The sequence below is a fragment of the Salmo salar genome, unplaced genomic scaffold (genome assembly GCF_905237065.1).
Source record: "Salmo salar unplaced genomic scaffold, Ssal_v3.1, whole genome shotgun sequence".
In the NCBI taxonomy this organism is placed as follows: domain Eukaryota; kingdom Metazoa; phylum Chordata; class Actinopteri; order Salmoniformes; family Salmonidae; genus Salmo; species Salmo salar.
In genome coordinates, this window is record NW_025549848.1 from 25,599 (window position 1) to 44,126 (window position 18,528).

Sequence of the window (18,528 nt, forward strand, 5' to 3'; positions counted from 1 at the left end):
ACATTACTGCATGATCACTATATGCTGTAAAGGTATATGACACCTTCTTAACATTCTGCACCAATTCTTGTTTTGCTAGACATAAATCAATTCTGCTTTGTTTTAATTCCTTTAGAACCACCTGCCTTCTAGAGAATACTCTTCTGTTTGGATTTTCAGCCCTCCATATATCGACTAGATTCTCCTCATTCATAAGTTTCCATAATGCATTTCTAGAAGAGTCATATCTGAATTTAGCACAACTAGAGGCATCCATTCTACTACACCTCACATTAAAATCTCCTATCAGTATACAGTTTTCTGAGCACAGTGTTTTTAATTTGTGAAACATTTCTCTCCTTTCAGATTCAATGTTTGAAGCATAAACATTAATTAAACGAAAAACTACATTTTGAACTTCAAATTCAATTACAATAAGTCTGCCATCATTGTCAGCATATATTTCTTTTACATTTTGCACCACATCATTTTTTTATCAAAATAGCCACACCACATGTTTTATCCCCTCCATGACTACAAAAAATTAAATCTGACCATTTACTCTTAATCTCCTGCATTTTGGAGTCTGTCCAATTGGTCTCTTGAAAACACAACATGTCTGCCTTAACAGACACTAATACCTGCTCAAATTTGCTCATGTTTCTCAAACTGTTACCATTTAGGGATGCGACTGTAATCATTATGAATGTGTGCAGAAGTATAATCAGAGCCAAACAAGTCCTTAAAAATCCTACTTTTTCTTTTTTCCAAAACCCATCATCTCCCTGGTTTTCGACAATGACCTCTTATTTTTTACAAACAACTGAAGATCCTCACTATCTATTTCATCATCCGTCTCTTTATTTGGATTTTTGGGGGGAGCGGCGGGGAAGCCTTTTGAAAAGTGCGCTTTAACAGTGCCCGTGACTTCAGTGGACCCAGCCCACTCTTTGGTGTAATTTTTACACAGGCTTAAAGCTGGCTCAGGCACCTGAGAAGCACCTTGCACCATCTCTACCTGTGTATGTCTTTCACCCATCATGTGCTGCTGTTCCACCTTGTCAGCAGCAGAGACTAAAACGGCGTCTCGTGCTTTGCCAGGAGACATTACAGGCTCTTCAAGCTTATCTGCCACTGTCTCTGGAGTCACACTCTCCATGTCACTCTCATCCTCCCTCTCCATAGGCACACTCCCCTCTTCCTCAGACGTGAGGTCCATTGTTTGCAAAAGTAAGTGATTTTCTCCCTTATTACAGCTACATCTAACTTTAGGTCTGTCACACATTTTGCACACATTTCCTATGTTCCGACATTCTCTGGCATAATGCCCTTGTTCACTACATTTGTGGCATGTGAATTCCGGACATTCCTTAAGTATGTGCCCCGGCTGAATACATAATCTACATACCTTCACTTGATTGTCGTGGATTACACGAAAATATTCAAATCCCTCGACAGTGTTAAATTTAGTAGAATATGGCAAGGATTGCACATTGTCTGTAAACTTTACCTTGCAAAATCTTGTCCCATCTACAATGTCCGTTCCTGGCCACATCCTCCTCTTGATTGGCGTGGTCGCCTTCACCTTCCAGCCTTTTAGTTTCTCTTCTATCTCCTCATCCGTAATGTATGCGGGCAAGTTCAAAAAGGACACCACCAGCTCATCGTTCCCTAGTTCTTTAGCCATGATTTGACAGTTCTTTATCTTTAGCCCGTCTATTAGTCTTTCTTTTCCATTTACATGAGACATTGTTACTTCATACTTATTCCCGTCTTTCATTCGACATCCCAGTATTGTTCCGCAAACTTCCTTTATTCCTCTCAGCAATTCCATCGTTGTTATTTTCCCTTCTCCACTTATTTCCACGTTCACCGTCAGTTCCTTCTCATATGTTCTTTTTTCAGTTCTTCGTTTAACATTCTGATTTCACTGTTGTCCTTTCTCGTCGTCGTTTGTATTCTTGATGTCGAAGCCATGTTGTCCGTCCGGTTATTTTAAGCAATATCCCCCAAACAGCTCACGCTGATGGGGGACAATAGCAAAAACGTTTCACAGAAACTTCACTACAGTCACTCACAAACTTTCAAACTTATAAGTCAACTAGACCTCCAAAAAAACGATATTCTCTCTCAAGCACTCAGAAACCTGCTTCTCTTCCACTTCCTGAAACTCCAAAAAGGGGCGTGTAAAGCGAACGTGATAACCGCTACACTACAGACACTGCTGCTACATTCCGCTGCAAGGAGTAAACCGAATTTTACAGATATTCATGGCACGTGTTCAAATTTCCAAAATAAAGAATTTATGAAAATAACAATTCTTTGTTAAAAGTACAGTACCTACTGCACGTGTCAAAGAGCTCTGTTTCCGCCCGGTTTCGAACCGAGGACCTTTCGCGTGTTAAGCGAACGTGATAACCACTACACTACAGAAACTGCTGCAACAGTTATCTGCAAGGAGTAAACCGAATTTTACAGATATTCATGGCACGTGTTCAAATTTCCAAAATAAGGAATTTATGAAAATAACTATTCTCTGTTAATAGTACAGTACCTACTGCACGTGTCAAAGAGCGCTGTTTCCTCCCGGTTTCAAACAGAGGACCTTTCACGTGTAAAGAGAACGTGATAACCACTACACCACAGAACCTACTGCTACAATTAGCTGCGAGGAGTAAACCGAATTTTAAAAATATTCATGGCACGTATTCGAATTTCCAAAATACAGAATTCATGAAAATAATAATTCTTTGTTGAAAGTACAGTACCTACTGCACGTGTCAATGAGCGTTGATTCCGCCCGGTTTCGAACCAGGGACCTTACGCGTATTAAGCGAACGTGATAACCGCTACACTACAGAAACTGCTTCAACAATTACCTGCAAGGAGTAAACCGAATATTACAGATATTCATGGCACGTGTTCAAATTTCGAAAATTAGGCATTTATGAAAATAACTATTCTCTGTTAATAGTACAGTACCTACTGCACGTGTCAAAGAGCACTGTTTCCTCCCAGTTTCAAACTGAGGACCTTTCACGTGTAAAGAGAACGTGATAACCACTACACTACAGAAACTGCTGCTTGATTTTTCTGCAAGGAGTAAACCGAATTTTAAAAATATTCATGGCACGTATTCGAATTTCCAAAATAAAGAATTCATGAAATTTTCTGTTACCACTATGGTACTTCAGAATGTGTCAATGAGCGTTGTTTCCACCCGGTTTCGAACCAGGGACCTTTCGCGTGTGAAGCAAACGTGATAACCACTACACCACAGAAACTGCTGCTACAATTAGCTGCGAGGAGTAAACCGAATTTTAAAGATATTCATGGCACGTATTCAAATTTCCAAAATACAGAATTCAGGAAAATAACAATTCTTTGTTGAAAGTACAGTACCTACTGCACGTGTCAAAGAGCTCTGTTTCCGCCCGGTTTCGAAACGAGGACCTTTCGCGTGTTAAGCGAACGTGATAACCGCTACACTACAGAAACTGCTTTAACAATTATCTGCAAGGAGTAAACCGAATTTTACAGATATTCATGGCACGTGTTCAAATTTCCAAAATTAGGCATTTATGAAAATAAGTATTCTCTGTTAATAGTACAGTACCTACTGCACATGTCAAAGAGCACTGTTTCCTCCCTGTTTCAAACTGAGGACCTTTCACGTGTAAAGCGAACGTGATAACCACTACACTACAGAAACTGCTGCTACATTTAGCTACAATGAGTAAATCGAATTTTACAGATATTCATGGCACGTGTTGAAATTTCCAAATTTAGGCATTTATGAAAATAACTATTGTCTTTTAAAAGTACTGTACCTACTGCACGTGTCAAAGAGCACTGTTTCCGCCTGGTTTCGAACAGAGGACCTTTCGCGTGTAAAGCGAACGCGATAACCACTACACTACAGAAACTGTTGCTTGATTTTCCTGCAAGAATTAAACCGAATTTTCCAGATATTCAGGGCACGTATTCGAATTTCCAAAATACAGAATTTATGAAAATAACAATTCTTTGTTGAAAGTACAGTACCTACTGCACGTGTCAAAGAGCTCTTTTTCCGCCCGTGTTCGAACCGAGGACCGTTAGCGTGTTAAGCGAACGTGATAACCGCTACACTACAGAAACTGCTTCAACAATTATCTGCAAGGAGTAAACCGAATTTTACAGATATTCATGGCACGTGTTCAAATTTCCAAAATTAGGCATTTATGAAAATAACTATTCTTTGTTAATAGTACAGTACCTACTGCACATGTCAAAGAGCAGTGTTTCCTCCTGGTTTCAAACTGAGGACCTTTCGCGTGTTAAGCGAACGTGATAACCGCTACACTACAGAAACTGCTTCAACAATTATCTGCAAGGAGTAAACCGAATTTTACAGATATTCATGGCACGTGTTCAAATTTCCAAAATTAGGAATTTATGAAAATAACTATTGTCTGTTAATAGTACAGTACCTACTGCACATGTCAAAGAGCAGTGTTTCCTCCTGGTTTCAAACTGAGGACCTTTCGCGTGTAAAGCTAACGTGATAACCACTACACTACAGAAACTGCTGCTTGATTTTTCTGCAAGGAGTAAACCGAATTTAAAAAATATTCATGGCACGTATTCGAATTTCCAAAATAAAGAATTCATGAAATTTTCTGTTACCACTATGGTACTTAAGAATGTGTCAATGAGCGTTGTTTCCGCCCGGTTTCGAACCAGGGACCTTTCGCGTGTGAAGCGAACGTGATAACCACTACACCACAGAAACTACTGCTACAATTAGCTGCAAGGAGTAAACCGAATTTTAAAAATATTCATGGCACGTATTCGAATTTCCAAAATAAGAGAATAATGAAATTCTTTGTTAACACTATGGTACTTCTTGAATGTGTCGATGAGCGTTGTTTCCGCCTGGTTTCGAACCAGGGACCTTTCGCGTGTGAACAAACGTGCTAACCACTACACTACAGAAAATGCTGCTACATTTACCTGCGAGGAGTAAACCGAATTTTACAGATATTCATGGCACGTATTCGAATTTCCAAAATACAGAATTCATGAAAATAACAACTCTTTGTTGAAAGTACAGCACCTACTGCACGTGTCAAAGAGCTCTGTTTCCGCCCGGTTTCGAACCGAGGACCTTTCGCGTGTTAAGCGAACGTGATAACCGCTACACTACAGAAAATGCTTCAACAATTATCTGCAAGGAGTAAACCGAATTTTACAGATATTCATGGCACGTGTTCAAATTTCCAAAATTAGGCATTTATGAAAATAACTATTCTCTGTTAATAGTACAGTACCTACTGCACATGTCAAAGAGCACTGTTTCCTCCCGGTTTCAAACTGAGGACCTTTCACGTGTAAAGCGATTGTGATAACCACTACACTACAGAAACTGCTGCTTGATTTTTCTGCAAGGAGTAAACCGAATTTTAAAAATATTCATGGCACGTATTCGAATTTCCAAAATAAAGAATTCATGAAATTTTCTGTTACCACTATGGTACTTCAGAATGTGTCAATGAGCGTTGTTTCCGCCCGGTTTCGAACCAGGGACCTTTCGCGTGTGAAGCAAACGTGATAACCACTACACCACAGAAACTACTGCTACAATTAGCTGCAAGGAGTAAACCGAATTTTAAAAATATTCATGGCACGTATTCGAATTTCCAAAATACAGAATTCATGAAAATAACAATTCTTTGTTGAAAGTACAGTACCTACTGCACGTGTCAAAGAGCTCTTTTTCCGCCCGGTTTCGAACCGAGGACCGTTCGCGTGTTAAGCGAACGTGATAACCGCTACACTACAGAAACTGCTTCAACAATTACCTGCAAGGAGTAAACCGAATTTTACAGATATTCATGGCACGTGTTCAAATTTCCAAAATTAGGCATTTATGAAAATAACTGTTCTCTGTTAAAAGTACAGTACCTACTGCACGTGTCAAAGAGCACTGTTTCCTCCCGGTTTCAAACCGAGGACCTTTCACGTGTAAAGCGAACGTGATAACCACTACACTACAGAAACTGCTGCTACATTTAGCTACAATGAGTAAATCGAATTTTACAGATATTCATGGCACGTGTTGAAATTTCCAAATTTAGGCATTTATGAAAATAACTATTCTCTTTTAAAAGTACTGTACGTGTCAAAGAGCACTGTTTCCGCCCGGTTTCTAACAGAGGACCTTTCGCGTGTAAAGCGAACGCGATAACCACTACACTACAGAAACTGTTGCTTGATTTTCCTGCAAGAATTAAACCGAATTTTACAGATATTCAGGGCACGTATTCGAATTTCCAAAATACAGAATTTATGAAAATAACAATTCTTTGTTGAAAGTACAGTACCTACTGCACGTGTCAAAGAGCTCTGTTTCCGCCCCGGTTCGAACCGAGGACCTTTCGCGTATTAAGCAAACTTGATAACCACTACACTACAGAAACTGCTGCTTGATTTTTCCGCAAGGAGTAAACCGAATTTTTTAAATATTCATGGCACGTATTCGAATTTCCAAAATAAGAGAATAATGAAATTCTTTGTTAACACTATGGTACTTCTTGAATGTGTCGATGAGCGTTGTTTCCGCCTGGTTTCGAACCAGGGACCTTTCGCGTGTGAACAAACGTGATAACCACTACACTACAGAAACTGCTGCTACATTTAGCTGCGAGGAGTAAACCGAATTTTACAGATATTCATGGCACGTATTCGAATTTCCAAAATACAGAATTTATGAAAATAACAATTCTTTGTTGAAAGTACAGTACCTACTGCACGTGTCAAAGAGCTCTGTTTCCGCCCGGTTTCGAACCGAGGACCTTTCGCGTGTTAAGCAAACGTGATAACCACTACACTACAGAAAATGCTTCAACAATTATCTGCAAGGAGTAAACCGAATTTTACAGATATTCATGGCACGTGTTGAAATTTCCAAATTTAGGCATTTATGAAAATAACTATTCTCTTTTAAAAGTACTGTACCTACTGCACGTGTCAAAGAGCACTGTTTCCGCCCGGTTTCGAACCGAGGACCTTTCGCGTGTAAAGCGAACGCGATAACCACTACACTACAGAAACTGCTGCTTGATTTTCCTGCAAGAAGTAAACCGAATTTTACAGATATTCAGGGCACGTATTCGAATTTCCAAAATACAGAATTTATGAAAATAACAATTCTTTGTTGAAAGTACAGTACCTACTGCACGTGTCAAAGAGCTCTGTTTCCGCCCGGGTTTCGAACCGAGGACCTTTCGCGTGTTAAGCGAACGTGATAACCACTACACTACAGAAACTTCTTCAACAATTATCTGCAAGGAGTAAACCGAATTTTACAGATATTCATGGCACGTGTTCAAATTTCCAAAATTAGGCATTTATGAAAATAACTATTGTCTGTTAATAGTACAGTACCTACTGCACATGTCAAAGAGCAGTGTTTCCTCCCGGTTTCAAACTGAGGACCTTTCGCGTGTGAACAAACGTGATAACCACTACACTACAGAAACTGCTGCTTGATTTTTCTGCAAGGAGTAAACCGAATTTTAAAAATATTCATGGCACGTATTCGAATTTCCAAAATAAAGAATTCATGAAATTTTCTGTTACCACTATGGTACTACAGAATGTGTCAATGAGCGTTGTTTCCGCCCGGTTTCGAACCAGGGACCTTTCGCGTGTGAAGCAAACGTGATAACCACTACACCACAGAAACTACTGCTACAATTAGCTGCAAGGAGTAAACCGAATTTTAAAAATATTCATGGCACGTATTCGAATTTCCAAAATACAGAATTCATGAAAATAACAATTCTTTGTTGAAAGTACAGTACCTACTGCAAGTGTCAAAGAGCTCTTTTTCCGCCCGATTTCGAACCGTGGACCGATCGCGTGTTAAGCGAACGTGATAACCGCTACACTACAGAAACTGCTTCAACATTTACCTGCAAGGAGTAAACCGAATTTTACAGATATTCATGGCACGTGTTCGAATTTCCAAAATTAGGCATTTATGAAAATAACTGTTCTCTGTTGAAAGTACAGTACCTACTGCACGTGTCAAAGAGCAGTGTTTCCTCCTGGTTTCAAACTGAGGACCTTTCGCGTGTTAAGCGAACGTGATAACCGCTACACTACAGAAACTGCTTCAACAATTATCTGCAAGGAGTAAACCGAATTTTACAGATATTCATGGCACGTGTTCAAATTTCCAAAATTAGGCATTTATGAAAATAACTATTCTCTGTTAATAGTACAGTACCTACTGCACATGTCAAAGAGCAGTGTTTCCTCCTGGTTTCAAACTGAGGACCTTTCGCGTGTTAAGCTAACGTGATAACCACTACACTACAGAAACTGCTGCTTGATTTTTCTGCAAGGAGTAACCCGAATTTTAAAAATATTCATGGCACGTATTCGAATTTCCAAAATAAAGAATTCATGAAATTTTCTGTTACCACTATGGTACTTCAGAATGTGTCAATGAGCGTTGTTTCCGCCCGGTTTCGAACCAGGGACCTTTCGCGTGTGAAGCGAACGTGATAACCACTACACCACAGAAACTACTGCTACAATTATCTGCAAGGAGTAAACCGAATTTAAAAAATATTCATGGCACGTATTCGAATTTCCAAAATAAGTCAATAATGAAATTCTTTGTTAACACTATGGTACTTCTTGAATGTGTCGATGAGCGTTGTTTCCGCCTGGTTTCGAACCAGGGACCTTTCGCGTGTGAACAAACGTGCTAACCACTACACTACAGAAACTGCTGCTACATTTAGCTGCGAGGACTAAACCGAATTTTACAGATATTCATGGCACGTATTCGAATTTCCAAAATACAGAATTCATGAAAATAACAACTCTTTGTTGAAAGTACAGCACCTACTGCACGTGTCAAAGAGCTCTGTTTCCGCCCGGTTTCGAACCGAGGACCTTTCGCGTGTTAAGCGAACGTGATAACCGCTACACTACAGAAAATGCTTCAACAATTATCTGCAAGGAGTAAACCGAATTTTACAGATATTCATGGCACGTGTTCAAATTTCCAAAATTAGGCATTTATGAAAATAACTATTCTCTGTTAATAGTACAGTACCTACTGCACATGTCAAAGAGCACTGTTTCCTCCCGGTTTCAAACTGAGGACCTTTCACGTGTAAAGCGAACGTGATAACCACTACACTACAGAAACTGCTGCTACATTTAGCTGCGAGGAGTAAACCGAATTTTACAGATATTCATGGCACGTATTCGAATTTCCAAAATACAGAATTTATGAAAATAACAATTCTTTGTTGAAAGTACAGTACCTACTGCACGTGTCAAAGAGCTCTGTTTCCGGCCGGTTTCAAACCGAGGACCTTTCGCGTGTTAAGCGAACGTGATAACCACTACCCTACAGACACTGCTGCTTCAACGATTATCCTGCAAGGAGTAAACCGAATTTTACAGATATTCATGGCACGTGTTCAAATTTCCAAAATTAGGCATTTATGAAAATAACTATTCTCTGTTAATAGTACAGTACCTACTGCACATGTCAAAGAGCACTGTTTCCTCCCGGTTTCAAACTGAGGACATTTCACGTGTAAAGCTAACGTGATAACCACTACACTACAGAAACTGCTGCTTGATTTATCTGCAAGGAGTAAACCGAATTTTAAAAATATTCATGGCACGTATTCGAATTTCCAAAATAAAGAATTCATGAAATTTTCTGTTACCACTATGGTACTTCAGAATGTGTCAATGAGCGTTGTTTCCGCCCAGGTTTCGAACAAGGGACCTTTCGCGTATGAAGCGAAAGTGATAACCACTACACCACAGAAACTACTGCTACAATTAGCTGCAAGGAGTAAACCGAATTTTAAAAATATTCATGGCACGTATTCAAATTTCCAAAATAAGGGAATAATGAACATTCTTTGTTAACACTATAGTACTTCTTGAATGTGTCGATGAGCGTTGTTTCGGCCTGGTTTCAAACCAGGGACCTTTCGCGTGTGAACAAATGTGATAACCACTACACTACAGAAACTGCTGCTACATTTAGCTGCGAGGAGTAAACCAAATTTTACAGATATTCATGGCACGTATTCGAATTTCCAGAATACAGAATTCATGAAAATAACAATTCTTTGTTGAAAGTACAGTACCTACTGCACGTGTCAATGAGCGTTGATTCCGCCCGGTTTCGAACCAGGGACCTTTCGCGTATTAAGCGAACGTGATTTTTTTTTTTTTTTTTTTATTATCAAAAATGTTTGTTTACAATATTTACAGTACAATCTACTGTTTACAGTACAATCCACAGAGAACAATACAGAAGACACTAGACTAACAGAGGCAGGTGAACAATTCACCCCCTATCAAATTATCAACAAAGAAAATATCAAAACAGTGCTTTCAAAAATTATAAGTGATACCTCCACTCTCCTCTCGTGAAATTAACCCACTCCCTTCAACAAAAGACTCATCAAAATGTTCCATCCCATAATTAAACAACATATCTATGTGTTTACTGAACAGTGCTATAAAGATACTCCACACCTGAACCCTCTTTCTGTCAAAAGAAACATAATTCCTCCTACAAAAAATAGCATACCTCACAAAACTCAAAACCATATTCAACAAACACACATTAGCACCCTCACATTTACCAGACACTCCAAATAACAAAAGTTCCTCCCACGCATACTTTTTCACGAAATCTCCCCCCAGTTTCTACATAACATTTCCTTAACTTTACAAAAAAATTATTTTAAATCCTCACATTCTATAAACAAATGCATAAGAGTTTCCGGAAAACGTCCACATACGTCGCATTCCCTTTCTATCTCACAATTAATTTTCTTTAGCACCACCTTTGTAAATATTCTATTATGTCTTAGTTTGAAATCATTATTTTCACACTCCTTACTATTATATTTTACATTTAAATTTCCCCATATCTTTTTTCATCCAATTCCGGAAAAACTACTTTCCAAAATTTCTCAGCAGCCGGCCTTCTACACACTTTTCCTACCATTATTCTATACAATCTTTTCACTGGTATACTAGATAAATGTACTTTCTTCTTACTGCTACCAATGAACAAATTAGGAAATACAAATAAATCTTCTCTTTCAACTTCACTATTTATTAAATCAACCCATGCTCTTGGTATACTATTCTTTATCTTGTCATACATATTATTCACTGTTCCCCTTCCCACCTCTTCATCCCATTCATTGATTATGTCAAAAATAGCTTCCCCAGGTAAAAACCCTGGAATTACCTCATAAGTATAATCTTTTATTTGCCGTAGACCTGCACTCATAAATACTTTATTATACAAAACTTTTTCTTTGTTCTTGATTTTCTCATTCAGAAATATAGGTTGATTCATAATCAGGTCAATATGTCCACATTCATAATATACATTAGGCAACAACTCTGCCCATGCATTTAGCACCTCTTTATAAAAATCTGGTACCTTTTCAAACATTGCCCTTTTAAGCCCCATCAATAAACCATTATCCTCACAACCACCACTCTCCTCTAAGTAGACTCTAAAGAAGTGTTTCCAGCCATAATCTTCACTGTCATACAAATATTTCTTTACTGTTTTTATCCTAATAGCTTTTCTTTTGACATCTAAATCTACAAGTTTTAAACCTCCATCCACATAGTCAGCAATCAATGTTTTCTGAGATATTCTCACTCCTTTACCATCCCATATAAAATTTGACACCACATTATTCAATTCATTTAGGACCCACTCCGGCATGTCCAGGACTCCCAAAACATACACAAATTTGGATAATACCAAAGCATTTGCAACAATTACTTTCCCTTGTAACTTTAGTTTTCTATTTTTCCAGAAATTCAACGTTAGCTTGACTTTATTAAGGATCCCAGTCCAAGTTATATCTTTTGCCTCTTTCTCCTTTACACCAATGTTTACTCCCAGCACTTTAATAAAATCCTTTGCGCTCTTGAATGGAATCTCACAGCCGTTTACATTGATATCCCCAACAAACATTATTTCAGTCTTCTCTATATTAACTTTAGCACCCGATGCCTTGCCATATATATCTATGATCCCCATAATGCTTCCAATACTTTCTATATCCTTCACAGTACAAGTAGTGTCATCAGCGTACTGATGTACAACACTGACACCACCACCTGGGATTCCAACACCCCTTACTTCTTTATTACTATTTATCAATGTAGCTAACGGTTCTGTAGAAACACTGTACAGCAGAGCTGACAAAGGACAGCCCTGCCTTACTGACCTCTCCACAGGGAAAGTATCTGTTAACACTCCGTTACATTTAACACAACTTTTAGCCCCACTATACAACAGGTTGATCCAAGATACAAACTTTGGCCCAAACCCAAACCTCTCCAAAGTCTGTAATAAAAAGCTGTGCTCCACTCTATCGAAAGCTTTGTTAAAGTCCAAACTTAAAACTATACCACCTTCATTTTTCATTTGATTAACAACATCCCTAATTGTACAAATTACATCTGAAATATCTCTTCCAGGTATGCCGTGAGGCTTGTGTTGATTCAATAATGCTCCCAATCACCTTTTTCATCCTATTCGCTAACACTTTAGTCAGTATCTTATAATCCGAATTTAGAAGGCTAATAGGCCTATAATTTTCTAACTTTAATCTACTGCCCCTATTTTTGAATAAGATCGTTAACATTCCAGTTGACATAGACTCAGGGATTTCCTTATTCTCTTCCATATAATGAAACACCCTCACTAAAATGGGTGCCAAAATATCTACAAAGACTTTATAGAACTCATTTGTTAAACCATCCAAACCCGGACTTTTATTACCTTGCGTGCTAACAATTGCTTCCTTGATTTCCATAATCGAAATCTCTTCATCACACATCATTCTATCTGCCTGCGATACTTTGGCACTAATTGTATCCAACACTTTTACAACACACACTTTATCTACATCATTCTTTTTGTAAAGATTTCTGTAAAAGGTTTCAACTGTCTCTAAGATCCCAACAAAATCGTTTACCTTTACACCTCTTTCATCTTCCAACTCTACAATGTAACTCTTAGTTTGTTTTCTTTTTCCAGACCCCAAAAAAAGGATGTACATTTCTCTCCCTCCAAAGCGTACTGTGCCCTGCTCCTAACAATAGCACCCAAACATTTATTTTTTTCATAACGACCCAGCTCTGCATGGATTTTCAAATAATTCACAACATCATAGTCTGGATCCGTATCAGCCTTTTCAAGTTCATGCAACATCCTATTCCTAAGCATTATTTCTTTCTGCTTATCTAAACGGTTATGATTTTTTGCATACCTAATACTCCTATTTTTTACTTTTACTTTCACTTCCTCCCACCATAAACACACATTCTCTTTCAACAGTACATTAGACATTTCATCATTAATACATTCAACAATTTCATTTCTATATCCTTCCTCCTTTAACAGACTGGCATTTAAACACCAGACACCTCCCCCTCTCCTCTCCACACCAAAACCCATTTGAAATGACATTACTGCATGATCACTATATGCTGTAAAGGTATATGACACCTTCTTAACATTCTGCACCAATTCTTGTTTTGCTAGACATAAATCAATTCTGCTTTGTTTTAATTCCTTTAGAACCACCTGCCTTCTAGAGAATACTCTTCTGTTTGGATTTTCAGCCCTCCATATATCTACTAGATTCTCCTCATTCATAAGTTTCCATAATGCATTTCTAGAAGAGTCATATCTGAATTTAGCACAACTAGAGGCATCCATTCTACTACACCTCACATTAAAATCTCCTATCAGTATACAGTTTTCTGAGCACAGTGTTTTTAATTTGTGAAACATTTCTCTCCTTTCAGATTCAATGTTTGAAGCATAAACATTAATTAAACGAAAAACTACATTTTGAACTTCAAATTCAATTACAATAAGTCTGCCATCATTGTCAGCATATATTTCTTTTACATTTTGCACCACATCATTTTTTATCAAAATAGCCACACCACATGTTTTATCCCCTCCATGACTACAAAAAATTAAATCTGACCATTTACTCTTAATCTCCTGCATTTTGGAGTCTGTCCAATTGGTCTCTTGAAAACACAACATGTCTGCCTTAACAGACACTAATACCTGCTCAAATTTGCTCATGTTTCTCAAACTGTTACCATTTAGGGATGCGACTGTAATCATTATGAATGTGTGCAGAAGTATAATCAGAGCCAAACAAGTCCTTAAAAATCCTACTTTTTCTTTTTCCAAAACCCATCATCTCCCTGGTTTTCGACAATGACCTCTTATTTTTTACAAACAACTGAAGATCCTCACTATCTATTTCATCATCCGTCTCTTTATTTGGATTTTTGGGGGATCGGCGGGGAAGCCTTTTGAAAAGTGCGCTTTAACAGTGCCCGTGACTTCAGTGGACCCAGCCCACTCTTTGGTGTAATTTTTACACAGGCTTAAAGCTGGCTCAGGCACCTGAGAAGCACCTTGCACCATCTCTACCTGTGTATGTCTTTCACCCATCATGTGCTGCTGTTCCACCTTGTCAGCAGCAGAGACTAAAACGGCGTCTCGTGCTTTGCCAGGAGACATTACAGGCTCTTCAAGCTTATCTGCCACTGTCTCTGGAGTCACACTCTCCATGTCACTCTCATCCTCCCTCTCCATAGGCACACTCCCCTCTTCCTCAGACGTGAGGTCCATTGTTTGCAAAAGTAAGTGATTTTCTCCCTTATTACAGCTACATCTAACTTTAGGTCTGTCACACATTTTGCACACATTTCCTATGTTCCGACATTCTCTGGCATAATGCCCTTGTTCACTACATTTGTGGCATGTGAATTCCGGACATTCCTTAAGTATGTGCCCGGCTGAATACATAATCTACATACCTTCACTTGATTGTCGTGGATTACACGAAAATATTCAAATCCCTCGACAGTGTTAAATTTAGTAGAATATGGCAAGGATTGCACATTGTCTGTAAACTTTACCTTGCAAAATCTTGTCCCATCTACAATGTCCGTTCCTGGCCACATCCTCCTCTTGATTGGCGTGGTCGCCTTCACCTTCCAGCCTTTTAGTTTCTCTTCTATCTCCTCATCCGTAATGTATGCGGGCAAGTTCAAAAAGGACACCACCAGCTCATCGTTCCCTAGTTCTTTAGCCATGATTTGACAGTTCTTTATCTTTAGCCCGTCTATTAGTCTTTCTTTTCCATTTACATGAGACATTGTTACTTCATACTTATTCCCGTCTTTCATTCGACATCCCAGTATAGTTCCGCAAACTTCCTTTATTCCTCTCAGCAATTCCATCGTTGTTATTTTCCCTTCTCCACTTATTTCCACGTTCACCGTCAGTTCCTTCTCATATGTTCTTTTTTCAGTTCTTCGTTTAACATTCTGATTTCACTGTTGTCCTTTCTCGTCGTCGTTTGTATTCTTGATGTCGAAGCCATGTTGTCCGTCCGGTTATTTTAAGCAATATCCCCAAACAGCTCACGCTGATGGGGGACAATAGCAAAAACGTTTCACAGAAACTTCACTACAGTCACTCACAAACTTTCAAACTTATAAGTCAACTAGACCTCCAAAAAAACGATATTCTCTCTCAAGCACTCAGACGCCTGCTTCTCTTCCACTTCCTGAAACTCCAAAAAGGGGCGTGTGAAGCGAACGTGATAACCGCTACACTACAGAAACTGCTTAACAATTATCTGCAAGGAGTAAACCGAATTTTACAGATATTCATGGCACGTGTTGAAATTTCCAAATTAAGGAATTTATGAAAAAAATTCTCTGTTAAAAGTACTGTAACTACAGAACATGTCAAAGAGCAATGTTTCCGCCCGGTTTCGAACCGAGGATCTTTCGCGTGTAAAGCAAACGTGATTTTTTTTTTTTTTTTTTTTATTATCAAAAATGTTTGTTTACAATATTTACAGTACAATCTACTGTTTACAGTACAATCCACAGAGAACAATACAGAAGACACTAGACTAACAGAGGCAGGTGAACAATTCACCCCCTATCAAATTATCAACAAAGAAAATATCAAAACAGTGCTTTCAAAAATTATAAGTGATACCTCCACTCTCCTCTCGTGAAATTAACCCACTCCCTTCAACAAAAGACTCATCAAAATGTTCCATCCCATAATTAAACAACATATCTATGTGTTTACTGAACAGTGCTATAAAGATACTCCACACCTGAACCCTCTTTCTGTCAAAAGAAACATAATTCCTCCTACAAAAAATAGCATACCTCACAAAACTCAAAACCATATTCAACAAACACACATTAGCACCCTCACATTTACCAGACACTCCAAATAACAAAAGTTCCTCCCACGCATACTTTTTCACGAAATCTCCCCCCAGTTTCTACATAACATTTCCTTAACTTTACAAAAAAATATTTTAAATCCTCACATTCTATAAACAAATGCATAAGAGTTTCCGGGAAACGTCCACATACGTCGCATTCCCTTTCTATCTCACAATTAATTTTCTTTAGCACCACCTTTGTAAATATTCTATTATGTCTTAGTTTGAAATCATTATTTTCACACTCCTTACTATTATATTTTACATTTAAATTTCCCCATATCTTTTTTTCATCCAATTCCGGAAAAACTACTTTCCAAAATTTCTCAGCAGCCGGCCTTCTACACACTTTTCCTACCATTATTCTATACAATCTTTTCACTGGTATACTAGATAAATGTACTTTCTTCTTACTGCTACCAATGAACAAATTAGGAAATACAAATAAATCTTCTCTTTCAACTTCACTATTTATTAAATCAACCCATGCTCTTGGTATACTATTCTTTATCTTGTCATACATATTATTCACTGTTCCCCTTCCCACCTCTTCATCCCATTCATTGATTATGTCAAAAATAGCTTCCCCAGGTAAAAACCCTGGAATTACCTCATATGTATAATCTTTTATTTGCCGTAGACCTGCACTCATAAATACTTTATTATACAAAACTTTTTCTTTGTTCTTGATTTTCTCATTCAGAAATATAGGTTGATTCATAATCAGGTCAATATGTCCACATTCATAATATACATTAGGCAACAACTCTGCCCATGCATTTAGCACCTCTTTATAAAAATCTGGTACCTTTTCAAACATTGCCCTTTTAAGCCCCATCAATAAACCATTATCCTCACAACCACCACTCTCCTCTAAGTAGACTCTAAAGAAGTGTTTCCAGCCATAATCTTCACTGTCATACAAATATTTCTTTACTGTTTTTATCCTAATAGCTTTTCTTTTGACATCTAAATCTACAAGCTTTAAACCTCCATCCACATAGTCAGCAATCAATGTTTTCTGAGATATTCTCACTCCTTTACCATCCCATATAAAATTTGACACCACATTATTCAATTCATTTAGGACCCACTCCGGCATGTCCAGGACTCCCAAAACATACACAAATTTGGATAATACCAAAGCATTTGCAACAATTACTTTCCCTTGTAACTTTAGTTTTCTATTTTTCCAGAAATTCAACGTTAGCTTGACTTTATTAAGGATCCCAGTCCAAGTTATATCTTTTGCCTCTTTCTCCTTTACACCAATGTTTACTCCCAGCACTTTAATAAAATCCTTTGCGCTCTTGAATGGAATCTCACACCCGTTTACATTGATATCCCCAACAAACATTATTTCAGTCTTCTCTATATTAACTTTAGCACCCGATGCCTTGCCATATATATCTATGATCCCCATAATGCTTCCAATACTTTCTATATCCTTCACAGTACAAGTAGTGTCATCAGCGTACTGATGTACAACACTGACACCACCACCTGGGATTCCAACACCCCTTACTTCTTTATTACTATTTATCAATGTAGCTAACGGTTCTGTAGAAACACTGTACAGCAGAGCTGACAAAGGACAGCCCTGCCTTACTGACCTCTCCACAGGGAAAGTATCTGTTAACACTCCGTTACATTTAACACAACTTTTAGCCCCACTATACAACAGGTTGATCCAAGATACAAACTTTGGCCCAAACCCAAACCTCTCCAAAGTCTGTAATAAAAAGCTGTGCTCCACTCTATCGAAAGCTTTGTTAAAGTCCAAACTTAAAACTATACCACCTTCATTTTTCATTTGATTAACAACATCCCTAATTGTACAAATTACATCTGAAATATCTCTTCCAGGTATGCCGTGAGGCTTGTGTTGATTCAATAATACTCCCAATCACCTTTTTCATCCTATTCGCTAACACTTTAGTCAGTATCTTATAATCCGAATTTAGAAGGCTAATAGGCCTATAATTTTCTAACTTTAATCTACTGCCCCTATTTTTGAATAAGATCGTTAACATTCCAGTTGACATAGACTCAGGGATTTCCTTATTCTCTTCCATATAATGAAACACCCTCACTAAAATGGGTGCCAAAATATCTACAAAGACTTTATAGAACTCATTTGTTAAACCATCCAAACCCGGACTTTTATTACCTTGCGTGCTAACAA

The 18,528-nt window shown here is 38.1% G+C and overlaps 1 protein-coding gene and 14 non-coding genes across 15 annotated transcripts; all 15 read right to left on the bottom strand.

Moving 5' to 3' along the window:
- Positions 1–122: 122 nt before the first annotated feature.
- Positions 123–826, bottom strand: ytx2 (Transposon TX1 149 kDa protein; the record flags this gene model as incomplete). Its single annotated transcript, NM_001146490.1, is given in 2 exon segments — positions 123–467; positions 470–826. Coding segments are annotated over 2 exon segments (371 nt in total), but the record flags the coding sequence as incomplete, so codon positions are not given.
- A 1,516-nt stretch (positions 827–2,342) lies between these two features.
- On the bottom strand, positions 2,343–2,415 carry trnav-aac (transfer RNA valine (anticodon AAC)). Its single transcript has one exon. It is a non-coding gene; the product is annotated as a tRNA-Val (tRNA).
- A 355-nt stretch (positions 2,416–2,770) lies between these two features.
- On the bottom strand, positions 2,771–2,843 carry trnai-aau (transfer RNA isoleucine (anticodon AAU)). Its single transcript has one exon. It is a non-coding gene; the product is annotated as a tRNA-Ile (tRNA).
- Positions 2,844–3,190: 347 nt separating this feature from the next.
- Positions 3,191–3,263, bottom strand: trnav-cac (transfer RNA valine (anticodon CAC)). The gene has a single exon. It is a non-coding gene; the product is annotated as a tRNA-Val (tRNA).
- A 141-nt stretch (positions 3,264–3,404) lies between these two features.
- trnav-aac (transfer RNA valine (anticodon AAC)) lies at positions 3,405–3,477 on the bottom strand. The gene has a single exon. It is a non-coding gene; the product is annotated as a tRNA-Val (tRNA).
- A 1,203-nt stretch (positions 3,478–4,680) lies between these two features.
- trnav-cac (transfer RNA valine (anticodon CAC)) lies at positions 4,681–4,753 on the bottom strand. Its single transcript has one exon. It is a non-coding gene; the product is annotated as a tRNA-Val (tRNA).
- A 347-nt stretch (positions 4,754–5,100) lies between these two features.
- trnav-aac (transfer RNA valine (anticodon AAC)) lies at positions 5,101–5,173 on the bottom strand. Its single transcript has one exon. It is a non-coding gene; the product is annotated as a tRNA-Val (tRNA).
- A 347-nt stretch (positions 5,174–5,520) lies between these two features.
- On the bottom strand, positions 5,521–5,593 carry trnav-cac (transfer RNA valine (anticodon CAC)). The gene has a single exon. It is a non-coding gene; the product is annotated as a tRNA-Val (tRNA).
- Positions 5,594–5,734: 141 nt separating this feature from the next.
- On the bottom strand, positions 5,735–5,807 carry trnav-aac (transfer RNA valine (anticodon AAC)). The gene has a single exon. It is a non-coding gene; the product is annotated as a tRNA-Val (tRNA).
- A 980-nt stretch (positions 5,808–6,787) lies between these two features.
- trnav-aac (transfer RNA valine (anticodon AAC)) lies at positions 6,788–6,860 on the bottom strand. Its single transcript has one exon. It is a non-coding gene; the product is annotated as a tRNA-Val (tRNA).
- Positions 6,861–7,001: 141 nt separating this feature from the next.
- trnav-uac (transfer RNA valine (anticodon UAC)) lies at positions 7,002–7,074 on the bottom strand. Its single transcript has one exon. It is a non-coding gene; the product is annotated as a tRNA-Val (tRNA).
- Positions 7,075–7,215: 141 nt separating this feature from the next.
- On the bottom strand, positions 7,216–7,289 carry trnav-aac (transfer RNA valine (anticodon AAC)). The gene has a single exon. It is a non-coding gene; the product is annotated as a tRNA-Val (tRNA).
- A 346-nt stretch (positions 7,290–7,635) lies between these two features.
- Positions 7,636–7,708, bottom strand: trnav-cac (transfer RNA valine (anticodon CAC)). The gene has a single exon. It is a non-coding gene; the product is annotated as a tRNA-Val (tRNA).
- Positions 7,709–8,483: 775 nt separating this feature from the next.
- On the bottom strand, positions 8,484–8,556 carry trnav-cac (transfer RNA valine (anticodon CAC)). The gene has a single exon. It is a non-coding gene; the product is annotated as a tRNA-Val (tRNA).
- A 347-nt stretch (positions 8,557–8,903) lies between these two features.
- trnav-aac (transfer RNA valine (anticodon AAC)) lies at positions 8,904–8,976 on the bottom strand. Its single transcript has one exon. It is a non-coding gene; the product is annotated as a tRNA-Val (tRNA).
- Between the last annotated feature and the right edge of the window lie 9,552 nt (positions 8,977–18,528).